Genomic DNA, 18068 nt, shown 5'->3' on the forward strand with positions numbered 1-18068 from the left:
GTACTAAAAGCTGGAGACTTTTTTTTTTTTTTTGAATATGATCATTTTTAAATATAATGCACAATACTGGTAAAGGTTTACTTTAAATGTAATTGTAATGCCTTATATTACCTCCAGTCTATCAGCCTCCACCTTCTCTGGGTTCATATGCTGATCTCCCCTGCACAGTCTTTAACCACTTGCCTACTGTGTACTTAAGCCCCCTTCCCATCCAGACCAATTTTTAGCTTTCAGTGCTCTCACACTTTGAATGACAATTGCTTGGTCATGCAACACTTAACCCATATGAATTTTTTGTCCTTTTTTTTCATAGAAATAGAGCTTTCTTTTGATGGTATTTATTCACCACTGGGCTTTTTATTTTGTGCGCTATAAATGAAAAAAGACCGAAAATTAAAAAAAAAAAAGTTTTTTTTTTTAGTTTCTGTTATAAAATTTTGCAAAATTAGTAATTTTTCTTCATAAATTTCGGCCAAAATTTATACTTCCACATATCTTTGGTAAAAATAACCCAAATAAGTGTATATTATTTGGTCTGCGTGTGAAAGTTAGAGAGTCTACAAGCTATTATGCTAATCATTGAAAATTGATTACTCCTAATGTACTGACAGCCTATCTAATTTCTTGAGACCCTAACAAGCCAGGAAAGTACAAATGACCCCCAAATGACCCCTTTTTGGAAAGTAGACATTCCAATGTATTTAATAAGAGGCATGGTGAGTTTTTTGAAGTTGTCATTTTTTCCCACAATTCTTTACAAAATTAAATTTTTTTTTTTTTTTTTTACAAAATGGTCATTTTCAACGGGTTATTTCTCTCACATGGCATATGCATACTTACAACTACACCCCAAAACACATTCTGCTACTCCTCCTGAGTATGGCGATACCACATGTGTGAGACTTTTTTACAGTCTACTCATATAGAGAGGCCCAACATGCAAGGAGCACCATCAGGCATTCTAGGAGCATAAACTACACATCTTACTTGTTGACCACCTGTTACACTTTTGAAGGCCCTGGAGCACCAGGACAATGGAAATGCCCACTAAATGACCCCATTTTGGAAAGCAAACACCCCAACGTATAATCTATGAGGCATAGTGAGTCTTTTGAACATGTCATTTTTTTGCAGAAGTTTTTGGAAAATATGTGGAAAAAAAATGAAAACGCATTTTTTTTTTTTTTTTTTACACAAAGTTGTCCATTTATAAGATATTTCCAACACATAGCATGTACATAGCAAAAATGACACCCCAAAATACATTCTGCTGAGCAAAGGGTAAACAAAAGCTTACATGTAGTTTTAGAAGCGCAGTTGTCCACAGGAGTTGAGTCCAGGCAACAGGCAGGGACTTGGTCAGCAACAGTGCATGCAATTCTCCAGGCAAGGATACCAGTCCAGTGTCAGTGCAGGCCGAGATATTGCGAGCAGTGCTGGTGTGGTCAGTTCATGTGGCAGACAGAGGCATGATGGTAGTAAGTCCTGCAGGCAGAAGTAGGGCCTCTGTCGGGATAGAATGGGGACAGGGGTAGAGGCTTCTCCCACCCAAATCGCTTTGAAGCCTCCGGGATCCAGACCCTAATCTGAGAAGAAGAAAAACAAAAAAAATTGTTTTCTTCATCCAGAAAAACAATTCTGTTCCCCTCACATATGCGAGACCCTTGTGGTATGAATCCCACTACTTCAAGAGGCAGGCAAAAATCGTGGTCAAATAACAGTCCAGGGTCAGTTCCATATCAGGCAGAGGTATGAACACAATCAGCAGGCAGAAGCATGGTCAAAAAACAGGCCAAGGTCTGTTCCGGAGCAGGCAGACATAGGTACAAAATCAGCAGGCAAAGGCGTCGTTGAATAACAGGCCAGGGTCATTTCAGGAGCATACAGTGGCATAAGGGGTGAAGGTGGAGGACTACGTTTACCATACTTCACTAATAATTTAGACAAGTATGGTAATGGCGGAAACAGTCTTCTACACAGAGGCCTGGTTGGGAAGGACACTGGGGACAATAAGAACGGGTGTCTTTTCTAATTCCTGCCTTGGTACACACCCTACATTTTTTCTGCTGTTTTTTGTCTGTTTGTGTGGGAGGGATTTTACTGGGAAAATGGCGTTCAGAAAGTCTACTTATTACGTCAGATCGAATGTTTTCTGGTGGGCCGTTTGGAAATATAAGGGCAGTGAAGATTTCCTCCAGGTAATAAAGGAAGGGTTGGGGGCTTTCGGTGGACTTGCGGTATATTATGTATGAATTGTATGTGGCCAAATGAAAAAGATAAAATGATACTTTTTTGTACTAATGATATGTACGTCTTGTGGGTAGATAGGGTTCCATCATTTGGTCGTGGAAGTCCACTCCCCCCATGAACAAGTTGTACTCATGTACACACGTTGGCTTTCGGATTGGGCCATTCCTTCTTCGGACTTCCACGTAGTTGTCATTGTGGATTGAAGACAACATGTACACGTCTCTTCTGTCCCTCCACTTCACAGCCAGAACTTCCTCATTTCTCAGACTCGCCGTCTCCCCTCTTCTCAGCTTGGTGTTAACGAGCTTTTGAGGAAAGCCTTTCCTGTTTCTTCTGACCGTGCCACATGCCAGAGTCTTCTTCCTGTGAAGGTTGCGGAACAGGGGCAAGCTTGTGTAGAAGTTATCTACTTAAAGGTGGTAGCCTTTTTCTAGGAGAGGGTAAATGAGGTCCCAAACAACTTTCCGGCTTGATCTCAAGTAGTCTGGACATTCAGGGGTTTGCAGCTGGGTGTCCTTCCCTTTGTACACCCTGAAGGCATATGTGTACCCTGTGGCTCGGTCACATAATTTATACACCTTCACCCCATAGCGGGCCCGTTTGCTGGGAAGAAATTGTTTGATGCCCAGCCTGCCGGTAAATTTAACCAGGGACTCATCCACACATACATGTTGGTCTGGGTAAATAATTGAGGGAATATTTCTGAAAAATAATTTAGAAGTGGCCGAATTTTATAAAGCTTGTCAAATGTTGGGGAATTTCGGGGAGGGCACTGGGTATTGTCATTATAATGGAGGAACCTCATTATCATCAAATAACTGGCCCTGGGCATTACTGCAGAGTAGATGGGCATATGGTAGATAGGTTTGGTTGACCAATATGCATGCAATTCATTTTTTTTATTGAGTCCCATGTTGAAGGTGAGGCCTAAAAAGATCTTGAACTCCTCCACCGTTAGGTCTCTCCACTCAAAGGGACGGGAATAAAATGACGTGGGCCACAATTGACGTCAGCAGGTCCTCCGTAAAAATTAAACTGAAGAAGAAGTCTATCGGGGCAAAGTTCTCCGTGTTAACCTGGACTCCTGGCTGGGCAGTGAAAGGGGGGATGATGGCTTCTCCTGAGTTTGGAGGAAGCCACAAGGGGTTCTGAAGGGCATAGGGAAGGCTGGCGTTGGTCCTAACCCTTTGGGGGCAAGGTGACACCCCACTTAACTTGGCCTTTCTTGCCGAGGCACTGTGGTGCTGGTGGATGGCACGGTGGTGCTGGTGGATGGCACGGTGGTGCTGGTGGATGGCACTGCCTCCTCCTCACCAGAACGCCTTCGTTTGGCAGGCACGCAATATTTTTCCTTGTCTGAGTCTATCTGCGTCCCACTGCTTATGACCGGCTCGTAATTTACTTCGGAGTCAGACTCTGACTCCGGAGAAGATTCCGAAGCAGAGAGCTCCCTGTTGATATCCTCGTCCACACTCAGGATATTGAAGTCCTCCTCGGCTGAAAAAAATTTCTTTGCCATCGTTGGTGATCCTACACACTGGCACGGTGACACTAATGGCGCTGATGACACTGAACTGTAGGCCCTTTTGACACGGTGAGACGTGACACTGGTGGCACTGATGGGCACACTGATAGGCACTGTGAGACTGATGGGCACTGTGACACTGATTGGCACACTGATGGGCACTGTGATGGGCACACTGGCACAGTGGGCACACTGATGAGCACTGTGGGCACACTGATGAGCACTGTGGGCACACTGATGGGCACTGTGATGGGCACACTGATGGGCACTGTGATGGGCACTGTGATGGGCACACTGATGAGCACTGTGGGCAATTCAGATAACACTTTGTAAACTCACGGATCTCTCCTCTCCTCACACTGCAGTCTGTGTGTGAGGAAGGAGGGCTGGCAATGAGAGATGATCTCATATGTTTACATTTGAGATCATCTTTTATTGGATGCCTCGATCGAGTGACGAATGGCCGCTGTAATTGGCCATTCGCCACGATCTGTGATTGGCTGTGTCCAAGGGACACGGCCAACACAGATTTTCCCCGATGCGCACTCGCGGGAGCGCGCGGGGAGCCTGTTACTGGGAGGCCGTATAAAGACCTCCCGGAAATTTGAGTCCGCGCTGTAGCCGTCTTTTCGGCTATAGCGTGGACCGGAAGTGGTTAAAGTGATTTTTTTTTTTTTTAAACAAACATGTCATATTTACCTGATCTGTGTAATGGTTTTGCACAGAGCAGCCCTGATCCTCCTCTTCTGGGGTCCCACATTGATGCTACTGACTCCTCCTACCTTCAGAGTGCCCCAATAGCAAGCTACAAAGTATAGTATAGAGTGCCCCTATAGCAAACTGCAAAAAAAACTTCTGCCTTTAGAACCACTCACTTTCTGCCAAGGACTACATGTTCCATGAGGCATTGCTCCTCACACATTCACAAGTTCCCAGGCACTTACTGACATGTATGTACTGAGCTGTATGTGTGCTTCACTGTATTTCCTGATATGTAAACAAATAATGCATTCTGTATGCAGGAAACTAATCGACTGACCAACTAATCGATTATGAAAATAGTTGACAACTTATTTCATAATTGATTGATTAGCTGTTTTGGCCCTACAGTGAAAACAGTCATTATCAAGTGGAGAAAATATGGCACAACAGTGACATTACCAAGAACTGGAAGTCCATCCAAAATTGATGAAAAGACGAGAAGAAAACTGGTCAGGGATGCTGCCAAGAGGCCTACAGCAACATTAAAGGAGCTGCAGCAATATCTGGCAAGTATTGCCTGTGAGGTACATGTGACAGCAATCTCCAGTATTCTTCATATAGCTGGGTTATGGGGTAGAGTGGCAAGATGGAGGCCTTTTCTTATGAAGTAAACCTCCAAGTATGGCTAAATTTAGCAAAAACACATCTGAAATCTCCCAAAAGCATGTGGGAAAATGTGTTATGGTCTGATAAAACCAAGGTAGAACTTTTTGACCATAATGCCAAAAGATATGTTTGGCGCAAGAACAACACTGCACATCACTAAAAGAACACCATACCCACAGTGAAGCACGGTGGTGGCAGCATCATGCTTTTGGGTTGGTTTTCTTCAGCTAGAACAGGGCCCTTAGTCGAGGTATTGGGAATTTTGAACAGTTCCATCCAAATACCAGTTAATATTTGCACAAAACCTTCAGGCTTCTTCTAGAAAGCTGAACATGAAGAGGAACTTTACCTTTCAGCATAATAACGACCCAAGGCATACATCCAAATCAACAAAGAAATGGCTTCACCAGAAAAAGATTCAAGTTTTGGAACGACCTAGCCAGAGCCTAGACCTGAATCCGATTGGGCTGTGCACAGGGGATGCCCTCGCAATCTGACAAATTTGGAGTGTTTTTGCAAAGAAGACTGGGCAAATATTACCAAGTCAAGATGTGCCATGCTGATAGACTCATACCCAAAAAGACTGAGTGCTGTAACAAAATCAAAAGGTGCTTCAACAAAGTATTAGTTTAAAGCTGGATACACACTATACAACCTTTGTTGGTAAATTTCCATTAGATTTACCCTCAACTATGTAGTACAAGGGCCTGCCAGATTGCATACAAATTGAAAGTGTTTAGGTCTGACCTCATATTACAGTAAACCCCCGCTCCATCGCGGTTCAGTTTTTGCGGTCCCGGTATATTGCGTTTTTTTTTTGTAATGTTATTTTACTATATAAATCATTAAAAATGAAATATTTTTGTGTTTTCCATAGCTCTTGCTATGTCTCTCAGTATCTTTTATGTGTTTAAATGAGTTTCTATTGTTTTAAAAGTGTGTTTAAAGACCTTAAAATGCTTTTACACGTACAGTGGCAGTAAAAAAACATGCCTACAATGCATTTTAATAGGGTTTTTCTATTTTGCGGATTTTCACTTTTTTTCGCGGCTGGGTCCGGAACGTAACCCCCGCAATGGAGGGGGGGGGGGGTTTACTGTATATGGTTTTGGCAAGTCTAAAAGGAAAAAAAAATCTAAAGAAAAAATTGTATAGTGTGTATCCAGCTTAAGGGTGTGCACACCTATGCAACCAAGTAATTTTATTTTTTTTATTTTTACTTCCCACCACCTAAAAGTTTTCAGTTTGTTGTTCAATTGAGATGTACAGTTTATAGGTCGCATTAAAGGTGGAAAAAAATTCTGAAATGATTTATCTTTGGCTCATTTTTTTACATCACAGAAACCTGGCATTTTACCAGGGGTGTGTAGACTTTTTATATCCACTGTATATGCCATCCCAACAGCCAATACAGAGACCAAGTATTAAGAATGTTCTACAATGTCAGAAAATGTTCACGGTTAAACAACCACTGTAAGGGAAGATACCTCAGTGTGTGCTCCGCGGCTTCCACTTTGCTGAGACCTGCCTGGTGTGGCTGGAAAAAGAGTCTGTTCATATTTGCCAACTCTACCTTGTCATAATCAAACAGCAGCAGCTGCAATGAAATCCAGAATAAACATCAAGAAGGCTGTAAATATAACACCTTGGATAAAATGCACAAGAGATCACAGTAAAATATAACAAAAAACAAAAATAAATCTGAAGCCCCGTACACACGTACTGATCGTCGGCCGAACGATCGGCCGTCTTTTGTCCAGGGCTGTCGTGTCTGTTGAAAACTGCAAAAGACTGCACATGAATTTTGTCGGCCAATAACAGCCGACTGCAGAAGTGATGTCATGTGATGATTAACTTTCCTTGTCTTTTTTCTTTTCTGAGCATGCCCAGTCTTGCTAATCTGCTGTCTGTCGGCCGAAATCTGTACTGACTGGCGAACAATCGGCCGTTCTGGTGACGGCCAACAAATATTTTAAAGTCTGCACGACAGATTCTGTTCGGCCGAAAATGCGCTGTCGGAAGCATCATACTAACAAGCCTACAATCGGCCGGCGGCCGAATATTTACGGCCGACAATCGGTACGTGTGTACGGGGCTTTAGACTCAATATTAAGTAGAATTCCAGGAAGGTTTAAAGACAGCTGCTATTGTTAAAAGTTGCACCACTCGCTTATCCATTCTGCACCCTTTCTATTATTGTCCCACAATGCATTGCCTTCTGTGAACGGAGGAGGAAAAGATGAAAGACAGGAGGTCTTTCACCCATTCACAGAAAACAATGCATTTAAGAGTGTCATAATACATGCAAAATGAATGGCGAAGAAGATAGAAGGTGGGTGGTGCAACTTTTCTCTGTAGCAGCAGCTGTTAGCCTTCACAGTGCCAGAAGACAGCTGAGCAGTGCCTAATATCCAGGCACTGTGAAGGAGACGTTATTTGGTGCTGTACCCCCCACAAAAAAAAGTTTTTATAGAACATGTATGTTTCTTCATCTAAAGTGTTACAAAGTCTCCTCCTGAGACTTATTTAATGATTAAAGAAGTCTCTCAGGAGGGATAAAAGCATACCCGCTGGTGCAGCGATTCAACGTAGAAAAAAAAAAAATTTCATTCACAAAACTATATTTAGAAAAGCACTATTTAACATCTTGTTTTTTTGGCTGCGACTCCCACCCCTGTATGAAGCCTGATTTATGGGTGTTCCAGCAAAGCCCATTAGCTATGACTCCCTCTGCTATACCCTCCCGCTATCATTACACTATCACCCCCTCCTGCTGCCAATCTCATTCTTCTCCCCCTCTTCTCTCTCTGAACCTTTATTTGGTCCCTTTGTCTCCCACAGTAATTGTTTCCTCCTCCTCTCACTACCCATTTCTTTCTCCTCCTCCTGTCATCCCCTCTGCATAAGTAGCAAAAGCATTTCTCTAAACCACACATCTGCTTTCTAAGAACAGCTCCATCACTAAAGCTGGCCATAGACAGTGTGAATCTCCCCATGGTTCAGCAGGAACTGGCTGAGGTTGGAACCATGTATAGGCAAGCTGAATGTACCCAAGTCGATAAACTTGGAGTACAACCAGCCTGTCAGATTTTAAATGCGATTATTGCTAGCGGCTGATGGCTGCTTCTGCCAGGAGAACACAATAGGCTGTGTTGAACGGGGAAATTAGTGATTTTCTTGCCTGCAACCACGGTTTGCACAGGAAAAAAAATTGCTCCATCTATGGCTGGCCTAAGAACTAATTAAAAATTAATCTCCTTGTCAGCAGCATGGTTGGACAAGGGTAGGGGAAGGCAATGTCCTGCTGACCATACTAGCTTTGGACCTCGAACACCTAGAAAGATAGTTGATAGGAGTAAAAAATTATAAACTTTTGGTGAGACTTTTTATTTTGCTAAACTGAATATAGAACTTTAAAAAAAAAAAAAATGTTAAAAATCAAATCGGCATTACCTTACCAATGCCACATCTTGTTAGCATTTCTGCAGTGACACTGCCAACTCCACCAACACCAACGACAGCCACCGTGTAACTGCGGATTTTCTAGGAAAGAAATGTCTGAGATGAAGAAAATCTACTTGTTGATATTGTCACCATCTCCATAACCCAGATATGATTAGGATACAGAAATCATCATCATCATCATCATCATCATCATCATCATCATCATCATCATCATCATAACCCAGATATGATTAGGATACAGAAATCATCATCATCATCTCCATAACCCAGATATGATTAGGATACAGAAATCATCATCATCCAGATATGGTTATGATACAGAAATCATCCTCATCCAGATATGGTTATGATACAGAAATCATCCTCATCCAGATATGGTTATGATACAGAAATCATCCTCATCCAGATATGGTTATGATACAGAAATCATCCTCATCTCCATAACCCAGATGATATGATTGTGATACAGAAAATATCATCATCAGATGATATAGAAATCATCAATTCATCATCATCATCATCATCATCTCCATAACTCAGATATGATTAGGATACAGAAATCATCATCCAGATATGGTTATGACACAGAAATCATCCTCGTCCCTATAACCCAGATATGATTGTGATACAGAAAATATCATCATCATAATCATCAATTCATCATCATCTCCATAACTCAGATATGATTATGATATAGAAAATATCATCACCATATGATATAGAAATCATCATCCATCAATTCATCATCATTTCCATAACCCAGATATGATTATGATTCAAAAAAATATCATCATCATATGATACAGAAATCATCATCAATTCATCAACATCTCCATAACTCAGATACGATTATGATACAGAAAACAGTCAGATTACACCTTATTATTCAGTGTACTATCTTACCTCATAATCTTCCACGATTCCCATGCGTTTCAGAGCCATTAAACGACTGAAAAAAAAAAAATGTAAACATTACAAACTCAGCCCATCAAGTTTTGTGGTGCACATATTCAGAAGGATTGGAAAATTCAAAGGGTTAAAAAAACAGAATGACCCCTAAAATAAAGAGTGAGAGGGGTAAAAAAAAAAGGGGGGGGGGAGGGTGACTCCCTTGTTCTCAGGGTGAGAGGGATAAAAAAAAATAGGATGCACCTCCAGGAACTTAGGGTAAAAAGAAAAAAGAAACAGGGTGATCCCCTGGACTTTAGGGTAAGAGGAATAAAAAATAGGGTGACCCCCTTACTATCTGAGGGTGAAAGGAGTAAGGTACCAGGGTGACCCCCTTGATCCCAGGGTGATGTGAGCTGGGGCGGTGTCCCTGTGTTATTATGGGATGTAGAGTCCATATGGTCCTGGCTGTACCTGTATGGATTGGAGTCCACCACCTCAGCACTCATCTTGTCTATCTTGCTCCTGTGTGTGTCCTGCTTGCTCTGCACTCTCCTCAGCTCCTCTTCCAGTTCTCTGATCCGGATCCGCAGCTCCTCCACCTCCCTACTAGAAGCCATCTCTGCTCCTCTACACACACTGGGCTCCTCTGCTACTGCTGGGCTCTGTAGTTCACTGCCAGGTGATGCTGTGTCAGGCTACATCTGCTTCCTAAAGACACGTCTGCATCCAGGAAGAGGAGTTCCGGGGAGTGCACACAGCACACTGCTCCTCTCCTCCGTCTGAGGCACCACTCACTCTTTTACTTCCTGTCTGAGACGTTACACAACTCCGGTCATTTATATGTATTATCACTTAATGTAACTTCTACTATTATGCTAAACACCACAACAAAAAATACGTTATAATTAAAGATAACTGATATAAAAGGCAGCTGCCAGATTCCAATATGGCCGCCGAAGCCTCCTCCCTCTGCACTGGCGTGCCAGGATCGCGTTGTTTCCGTGTATTTTTTTTTCAGCAAGCTTTATAAACAGCCAAAGTAAGGCTCCAAATGTGTCAAAGGTAGAGTTACAACAACAGTGTTTAGAGGAGGACTTTGCCCTGAACCTGGTTGAAGAGTGAGATGGCGGAGTTAGAGGCTGACACCAGTGAAGTGAGAGCTGGACACAGGTTTGATGAGCAGAGATTGGATGAATACCTGAGCACCCACCTGCCAGGCTTCAGCTCCAGACCAGGGGAACCCCTCTCTGTTAGACAGTACAGGTAAGGAAGAGGGGAGGTGCAGGGACCTGTTCCTTGTACCCCAGGACTGAATGGTCTGTCATAGCATGGGGCACATTCTGCAATTCTGCACATAAGAGTGGCAGTTCATTAAAGGAGAAGCTGGAGGTCACCTGAATACAGTATTCCATCCCCCTCAATGAAGTCCTTCAAGAACTCTTCATTCCACACACCCTGTGCTTTCCAGCCATTATCTTCACATTCTGCCCTCAGCAACTCTTCATCCCTTCTCATTCTGTCCTCCAGCAATTCTTATCCCCCCTCATTCTGTCCTCCAGCAATTCTTATCCCCCCTCATTCTGTCCTCCAGCAATTCTTATCCCCCCTCATTCTGTCCTCCAGCAATTCTTATCTCCCCTCATTCTGTCCTCCAGCAATTCTTATCCCCCCTCATTCTGTCCTCTAGCAATTCTTATCCCCCCTCTTTCTGTCCTCCAGCAATTCTTATCCCCCCACCATTCTGTCCTCCAGCAATTCTTATCCCCCCTCATTCTGTCCTCCAGCAATTCTTATCCCCCCTCATTCTGTCCTCCAGCAATTCTTATCCCCCCTCATTCTGTCCTCCAGCAATTCTTATCCCCCCTCATTCTGTCCTCCAGCAATTCTTATCCCCCCTCATTCTGTCCTCCAGCAATTCTTATCCCCCCTCATTCTGTCCTCCAGCAATTCTTATCCCCCCTCATTCTGTCCTCCAGCAATTCTTATCCCCCCTCATTCTGTCCTCCAGCAATTCTTATCCCCCCTCATTCTGTCCTCCAGCAATTCTTATCCCCCCTCATTCTGTCCTCCAGCAATTCTTATCCCCCCTCATTCTGTCCTCAAGCAATTCTTATCCCCCTCATTCTGTCCTCCAGCAATTCTTCATTCCCCTCATTCTGTCCTCCAGCAATTCTTACACCCCCCCCTCATTCTGTCCTCTAGCAATTCTTATCCCGCCTCATTCTGTCCTCCAGCAATTCTTATCCCCCTCATTCTGTCCTCTAGCAATTCTTTATCCCCCCTCATTCTGTCCTCCAGCAATTCTTATCCCCCTCATTCTGTCCTCCAGCAATTCTTATCCCCCTCATTCTGTCCTCCAGCAATTCTTATCCCCCTCATTCTGTCCTCCAGCAATTCTTATCTCCCCTCATTCTGTCCTCTAGCAATTCTTATCCCCCCTCTTTCTGTCCTCCAGCAATTCTTATCCCCCCTCCATTCTGTCCTCCAGCAATTCTTATCCCCCCTCATTCTGTCCTCCAGCAATTCTTATCCCCCCTCATTCTGTCCTCCAGCAATTCTTATCCCCCCTCATTCTGTCCTCCAGCAATTCTTATCCCCCCTCATTCTGTCCTCCAGCAATTCTTATCTCCCCTCATTCTGTCCTCCAGCAATTCTTATCTCCCCTCATTCTGTCCTCTAGCAATTCTTATCCCCCCTCTTTCTGTCCTCCAGCAATTCTTATCCCCCCTCCATTCTGTCCTCCAGCAATTCTTATCCCCCCTCATTCTGTCCTCCAGCAATTCTTATCCCCCCTCATTCTGTCCTCCAGCAATTCTTATCCCCCCTCATTCTGTCCTCCAGCAATTCTTATCCCCCCTCATTCTGTCCTCCAGCAATTCTTATCCCCCCTCATTCTGTCCTCCAGCAATTCTTATCCCCCCTCATTCTGTCCTCCAGCAATTCTTATCCCCCCTCATTCTGTCCTCCAGCAATTCTTCATTCCCCTCATTCTGTCCTCCAGCAATTCTTACACCCCCCCTCATTCTGTCCTCTAGCAATTCTTATCCCGCCTCATTCTGTCCTCCAGCAATTCTTATCCCCCCTCATTCTGTCCTCCAGCAATTCTTATCTCCCCTCATTCTGTCCTCCAGCAATTCTTATCTCCCCTCATTCTGTCCTCTAGCAATTCTTATCCCCCCTCTTTCTGTCCTCCAGCAATTCTTATCCCCCCTCCATTCTGTCCTCCAGCAATTCTTATCCCCCCTCCATTCTGTCCTCCAGCAATTCTTATCCCCCCTCATTCTGTCCTCCAGCAATTCTTATCCCCCCTCATTCTGTCCTCCAGCAATTCTTATCCCCCCTCATTCTGTCATCCAGCAATTCTTATCCCCCCTCATTCTGTCCTCCAGCAATTCTTATCCCCCCTCATTCTGTCCTCCAGCAATTCTTATCCCCCCTCATTCTGTCCTCCAGCAATTCTTATCCCCCTCATTCTGTCCTCCAGCAATTCTTCATTCCCCTCATTCTGTCCTCCAGCAATTCTTACACCCCCCCTCATTCTGTCCTCTAGCAATTCTTATCCCGCCTCATTCTGTCCTCCAGCAATTCTTATCCCCCTCATTCTGTCCTCTAGCAATTCTTTATCCCCCCTCATTCTGTCCTCCAGCAATTCTTATCCCCCTCATTCTGTCCTCCAGCAATTCTTATCCCCCTCATTCTGTCCTCCAGCAATTCTTATCCCCCTCATTCTGTCCTCCAGCAATTCTTATCTCCCCTCATTCTGTCCTCCAGCAATTCTTATCCCCCCTCATTCTGTCCTCTAGCAATTCTTATCCCCCCTCTTTCTGTCCTCCAGCAATTCTTATCCCCCCTCCATTCTGTCCTCCAGCAATTCTTATCCCCCCTCATTCTGTCCTCCAGCAATTCTTATCCCCCCTCATTCTGTCCTCCAGCAATTCTTATCCCCCCTCATTCTGTCCTCCAGCAATTCTTATCCCCCCTCATTCTGTCCTCCAGCAATTCTTATCCCCCCTCATTCTGTCCTCCAGCAATTCTTATCCCCCCTCATTCTGTCCTCCAGCAATTCTTATCCCCCCTCATTCTGTCCTCCAGCAATTCTTATCCCCCCTCATTCTGTCCTCCAGCAATTCTTATCCCCCCTCATTCTGTCCTCCAGCAATTCTTATGCCCCCTCATTCTGTCCTCCAGCAATTCTTATGCCCCCTCATTCTGTCCTCCAGCAATTCTTATGCCCCCTCATTCTGTCCTCCAGCAATTCTTATCCCCCCTCATTCTGTCCTCCAGCAATTCTTATCCCCCCTCATTCTGTCCTCCAGCAATTCTTATCCCCCCTCATTCTGTCCTCCAGCAATTCTTATCCCCCCTCATTCTGTCCTCCAGCAATTCTTATCCCCCCTCATTCTGTCCTCCAGCAATTCTTATCCCCCCCCTCATTCTGTCCTCCAGCAATTCTTATGCTCCCTCATTCTGTCCTCTAGCAATTCTTATGCTCCCTCATTCTGTCCTCTAGCAATTCTTATCCCCCCTTATTCTGTCCTCCAGCAATTCTTATCCCCCTCATTCTGTCCTCCAGCAATTCTTATCCCCCCTCATTCTGTCCTCTAGCAATTCTTATCCCCCCTCATTCTGTCCTCCAGCAATTCTTATCCCCCTCATTCTGTCCTCCAGCAATTCTCCATCCCCCCTCATTCTGTCCTCCAGCAATTCTTATGCCCCCTCATTCTGTCCTCCAGCAATTCTTATGCCCCCTCATTCTGTCCTCCAGCAATTCTTATCCCCCCTCATTCTGTCCTCCAGCAATTCTTACCCCCCTCATTCTGTCCTCCAGCAATTCTTATCCCCCCTCATTCTGTCCTCCAGCAATTCTTATCCCCCCTCATTCTGTCCTCCAGCAATTCTTATCCCCCCTCATTCTGTCCTCAAGCAATTCTTATCCCCCTCATTCTGTCCTCCAGCAATTCTTCATTCCCCTCATTCTGTCCTCCAGCAATTCTTATACCCCCCCTCATTCTGTCCTCTAGCAATTCTTATCCCCCTCATTCTGTCCTCTAGCAATTCTTTACCCCCCCTCATTCTGTCCTCCAGCAATTCTTATCCCCCCTCATTCTGTCCTCCAGCAATTCTTATCCCCCCTCATTCTGTCCTCCAGCAATTCTTATCCCCCCTCATTCTGTCCTCTAGCAATTCTTATCCCCCCTCATTCTGTCCTCCAGCAATTCTTATCCCCCTCATTCTGTCCTCCAGCAATTCTTACCCCCCCTCATTCTGTCCTCTAGCAATTCTTATCCCCCCTCATTCTGTCCTCTAGCAATTCTTACCCCCCCCCCCCTCATTCTGTCCTCTAGCAATTCTTATCCCCCCTCATTCTGTCCTCTAGCAATTCTTATCCCCCCTCATTCTGTCCTCCAGCAATTCTTACCCCCCCCCCCCCTCATTCTGTCCTCTAGCAATTCTTATCCCGCCTCATCCTGTCCCCAGCAATTCTTATCCCCCTCATTCTGTCCTCCAGCAATTCTTATCCTCCCTCATTCTGTCCTCTAGCAATTCTTATCCCCCCTTATTCTGTCCTCCAGCAATTCTTATCCCCCTCATTCTGTCCTCTAGCAATTCTTATCCCCCCCTCATTCTGTCCTCTAGCAATTCTTATCCCCCCCTCATTCTGTCCTCCAGCAATTCTTATCCCCCCCTCATTCTGTCCTCCAGCAATTCTTATCCCCCTCATTCTGTCCTCCAGCAATTCTTATCCTCCCTCATTCTGTCCTCTAGCAATTCTTATCCCCCCTTATTCTGTCCTCCAGCAATTCTTATCCCCCTCATTCTGTCCTCTAGCAATTCTTATCCCCCCTCATTCTGTCCTCTAGCAATTCTTATCCCCCCTCATTCTGTCCTCTAGCAATTCTTATCCCCCCCCTCATTCTGTCCTCCAGCAATTCTTATCCCCCCCTCATTCTGTCCTCCAGCAATTCTTATCCCCCCCCTCATTCTGTCCTCCAGCAATTCTCCATCCCCCCTCATTCTGTCCTCCAGCAATTCTTATGCCCCCTCATTCTGTCCTCCAGCAATTCTTATCCCCCCTCATTCTGTCCTCCAGCAATTCTTATCCCCCCTCATTCTGTCCTCCATCAATTCTTATCCCCCCTTATTCTGTCCTCCATCAATTCTTATCCCCCCTCATTCTGTCCTCCATCAATTCTTATCCCCCCTCATTCTGTCTTCCATCAATTCTTATCCCCCCCTCATTCTGTCTTCCAGCAATTCTTATCCCCCCCTCATTCTGTCCTCCAGCAATTCTTATCCTCCCTCATTCTGTCCTCCAGCAATTCTTATCCCCCCCCTCATTCTGTCCTCCAGCAATTCTTATCCCCCCTCATTCTGTCCTCCAGCAATTCTTATCCCCCCTCATTCTGTCCTCCAGCAATTCTTATCCCCCTCATTCTGTCCTCCAGCAATTCTTATCCCCCTCATTCTGTCCTCCAGCAATTCTCCATCCCCCCTCATTCTGTCCTCCAGCAATTCTCCATCCCCCCTCATTCTGTCCTCCAGCAATTCTTATCCCCCTCATTCTGTCCTCAAGCAATTCTTATCCCCCTCATTCTGTCCTCCAGCAATTCTTCATTCCCCTCATTCTGTCCTCCAGCAATTCTTACACCCCCCCTCATTCTGTCCTCTAGCAATTCTTATCCCCCTCATTCTGTCCTCTAGCAATTCTTATCCCCCTCATTCTGTCCTCCAGCAATTCTTATCCCCCTCATTCTGTCCTCCAGCAATTCTTATCCCCCTCATTCTGTCCTCCAGCAATTCTCCATCCCCCCTCATTCTGTCCTCCAGCAATTCTCCATCCCCCCTCATTCTGTCCTCCAGCAATTCTTATCCCCGCTCATTCTGTCCTCAAGCAATTCTTATCCCCCTCATTCTGTCCTCCAGCAATTCTTCATTCCCCTCATTCTGTCCTCCAGCAATTCTTCATTCCCCTCATTCTGTCCTCCAGCAATTCTTCATTCCCCTCATTCTGTCCTCCAGCAATTCTTACACCCCCCCTCATTCTGTCCTCTAGCAATTCTTATCCCCCTCATTCTGTCCTCTAGCAATTCTTTACCCCCCTCATTCTGTCCTCCAGCAATTCTTATCCCCCCTCATTCTGTCCTCTAGCAATTCTTATCCCCCCTCATTCTGTCCTCTAGCAATTCTTATCCCCCCCCTCATTTTTTCCTCTAGCAATTCTTATCCCCCCTCATTCTGTCCTCTAGCAATTCTTATCCCCCTCATTCTGTCCTCCAGCAATTCTTATCCTCCCTCATTCTGTCCTCTAGCAATTCTTATCCCCCCTTATTCTGTCCTCCAGCAATTCTTATCCCCCTCATTCTGTCCTCCAGCAATTCTTATCCCCCCTCATTCTGTCCTCTAGCAATTCTTATCCCCCCTCATTCTGTCCTCCAGCAATTCTTATCCCCCCCTCATTCTGTCCTCCAGCAATTCTTATCCCCCCTCATTCTGTCCTCCAGAAATTCTTCATCCCGCTCATTCTGTTCTCTTGGAAATCTTTATCCCGCTAATTCTGCCCTTTAGCAATTCTTCTCCCCCTACATTCTGTCCTCCATCAACTCCTTACCCCCCCCTCATTCTGTCCTACAGCAATTCTTATCCCCCTCATTCTGTCCTCCAGCAATTCTTATCCCCCCTCATTCTGTCCTCCAGCAATTCTTATCCCCCCTCATTCTGTCCTCCAGCAATTCTTATCCCCCCTCATTCTGTCCTCCAGCAATTCTTATCCCCCCTCATTCTGTCCTCCAGCAATTCTTATGCCCCCTCATTCTGTCCTCCAGCAATTCTTCATCCCGCTCATTCTGTTCTCTTGGAAATCTTTATCCCGCTAATTCTGTCCTTTAGCAATTCTTCTCCCCCTACATTCTGTCCTCCATCAACTCCTTACCCCCCCTCCCCCCATTCTGCCCCAGCAGTTCTTTATTCTCCTCATTCTGCCCTTCAGCAATTCTTTATCCCCAACATTCTGTCTTCCAGCAACTCTTCATCCCCCCCATCCCGTCCTCCAGCAATTCTTTATCCCCCTCATTCCTTCCTACAGCAATTCTATATCCTCCTCATCCTGTCTTCCAGCAATTCTTTATCCCCCTCTTTTTGTCCTCCAGTAATTCTTTATTCCCCTCATTCTGCCCTCCAGCAATTCTTCACCCCCAACATTCTGCCCCTCAGACAATCTTCATCCCCCACATTCTGTTTTCGAGCAACTCCTCATCTCCCTCATTCTGTCTTCCAGCAATTCTTCTTCCTCTCATTCTGTCTTCCAGCAATTCTTCTTCCTCTCATTCTGTCTTCCAGCAATTCTTCTTCCCCTCATTCTGTCCTCCAGCAATTCTTCATCCTCCACATTCTGTCTTCAGCAATTCTTCATCCCCCTTACATAGTTACATAGTTAGTGAGGTTGAAAAAAGACATGAGTCCATCCAGTTCAACCTATGATGTGTGTGTGTTTGCTTTTAGCCGTACATTGTATACCCCTGTATGTTGTGGTCTTTAAGGTGTCCATCTAATAGTTTTTTGAAACTATCAA

General features: G+C 45.0%; 2 protein-coding genes across 3 annotated transcripts in view; one reads left to right on the top strand and one right to left on the bottom strand.

Moving 5' to 3' along the window:
* The window catches only part of UBA5 (ubiquitin like modifier activating enzyme 5), a 30959-nt gene extending 20547 nt beyond the window's left edge, over nt 1–10412 (bottom strand). Inside the window, exons 1-4 of the mRNA XM_082259595.1 lie at nt 9971–10412; nt 9512–9557; nt 8597–8686; nt 6631–6740 (exon numbers count right to left, since the gene is read on the bottom strand). Of these exons, the coding sequence (XP_082115721.1) occupies nt 6631–6740; nt 8597–8686; nt 9512–9557; nt 9971–10116 (392 nt within the window). The 5' untranslated portion in view covers nt 10117–10412. The remainder of the gene's footprint in view (nt 1–6630; nt 6741–8596; nt 8687–9511; nt 9558–9970) is intronic.
* Nucleotides 10413–10581: 169 nt separating this feature from the next.
* Nucleotides 10582–18068, top strand: part of ACAD11 (acyl-CoA dehydrogenase family member 11) — a 246609-nt gene continuing 239122 nt past the window's right edge. For both annotated transcript variants that reach the window (XM_082259503.1, XM_082259502.1), the window contains exon 1: nt 10582–10762. In XM_082259503.1, coding sequence (XP_082115629.1) covers nt 10623–10762 — 140 coding nt within the window. In that variant the 5' untranslated portion in view covers nt 10582–10622. The remainder of the gene's footprint in view (nt 10763–18068) is intronic.

Source organism: Pelophylax lessonae, assembly GCF_965119305.1.
Source record: "Pelophylax lessonae genome assembly, chromosome: 5".
In the NCBI taxonomy this organism is placed as follows: Eukaryota; Metazoa; Chordata; class Amphibia; order Anura; family Ranidae; genus Pelophylax; species Pelophylax lessonae.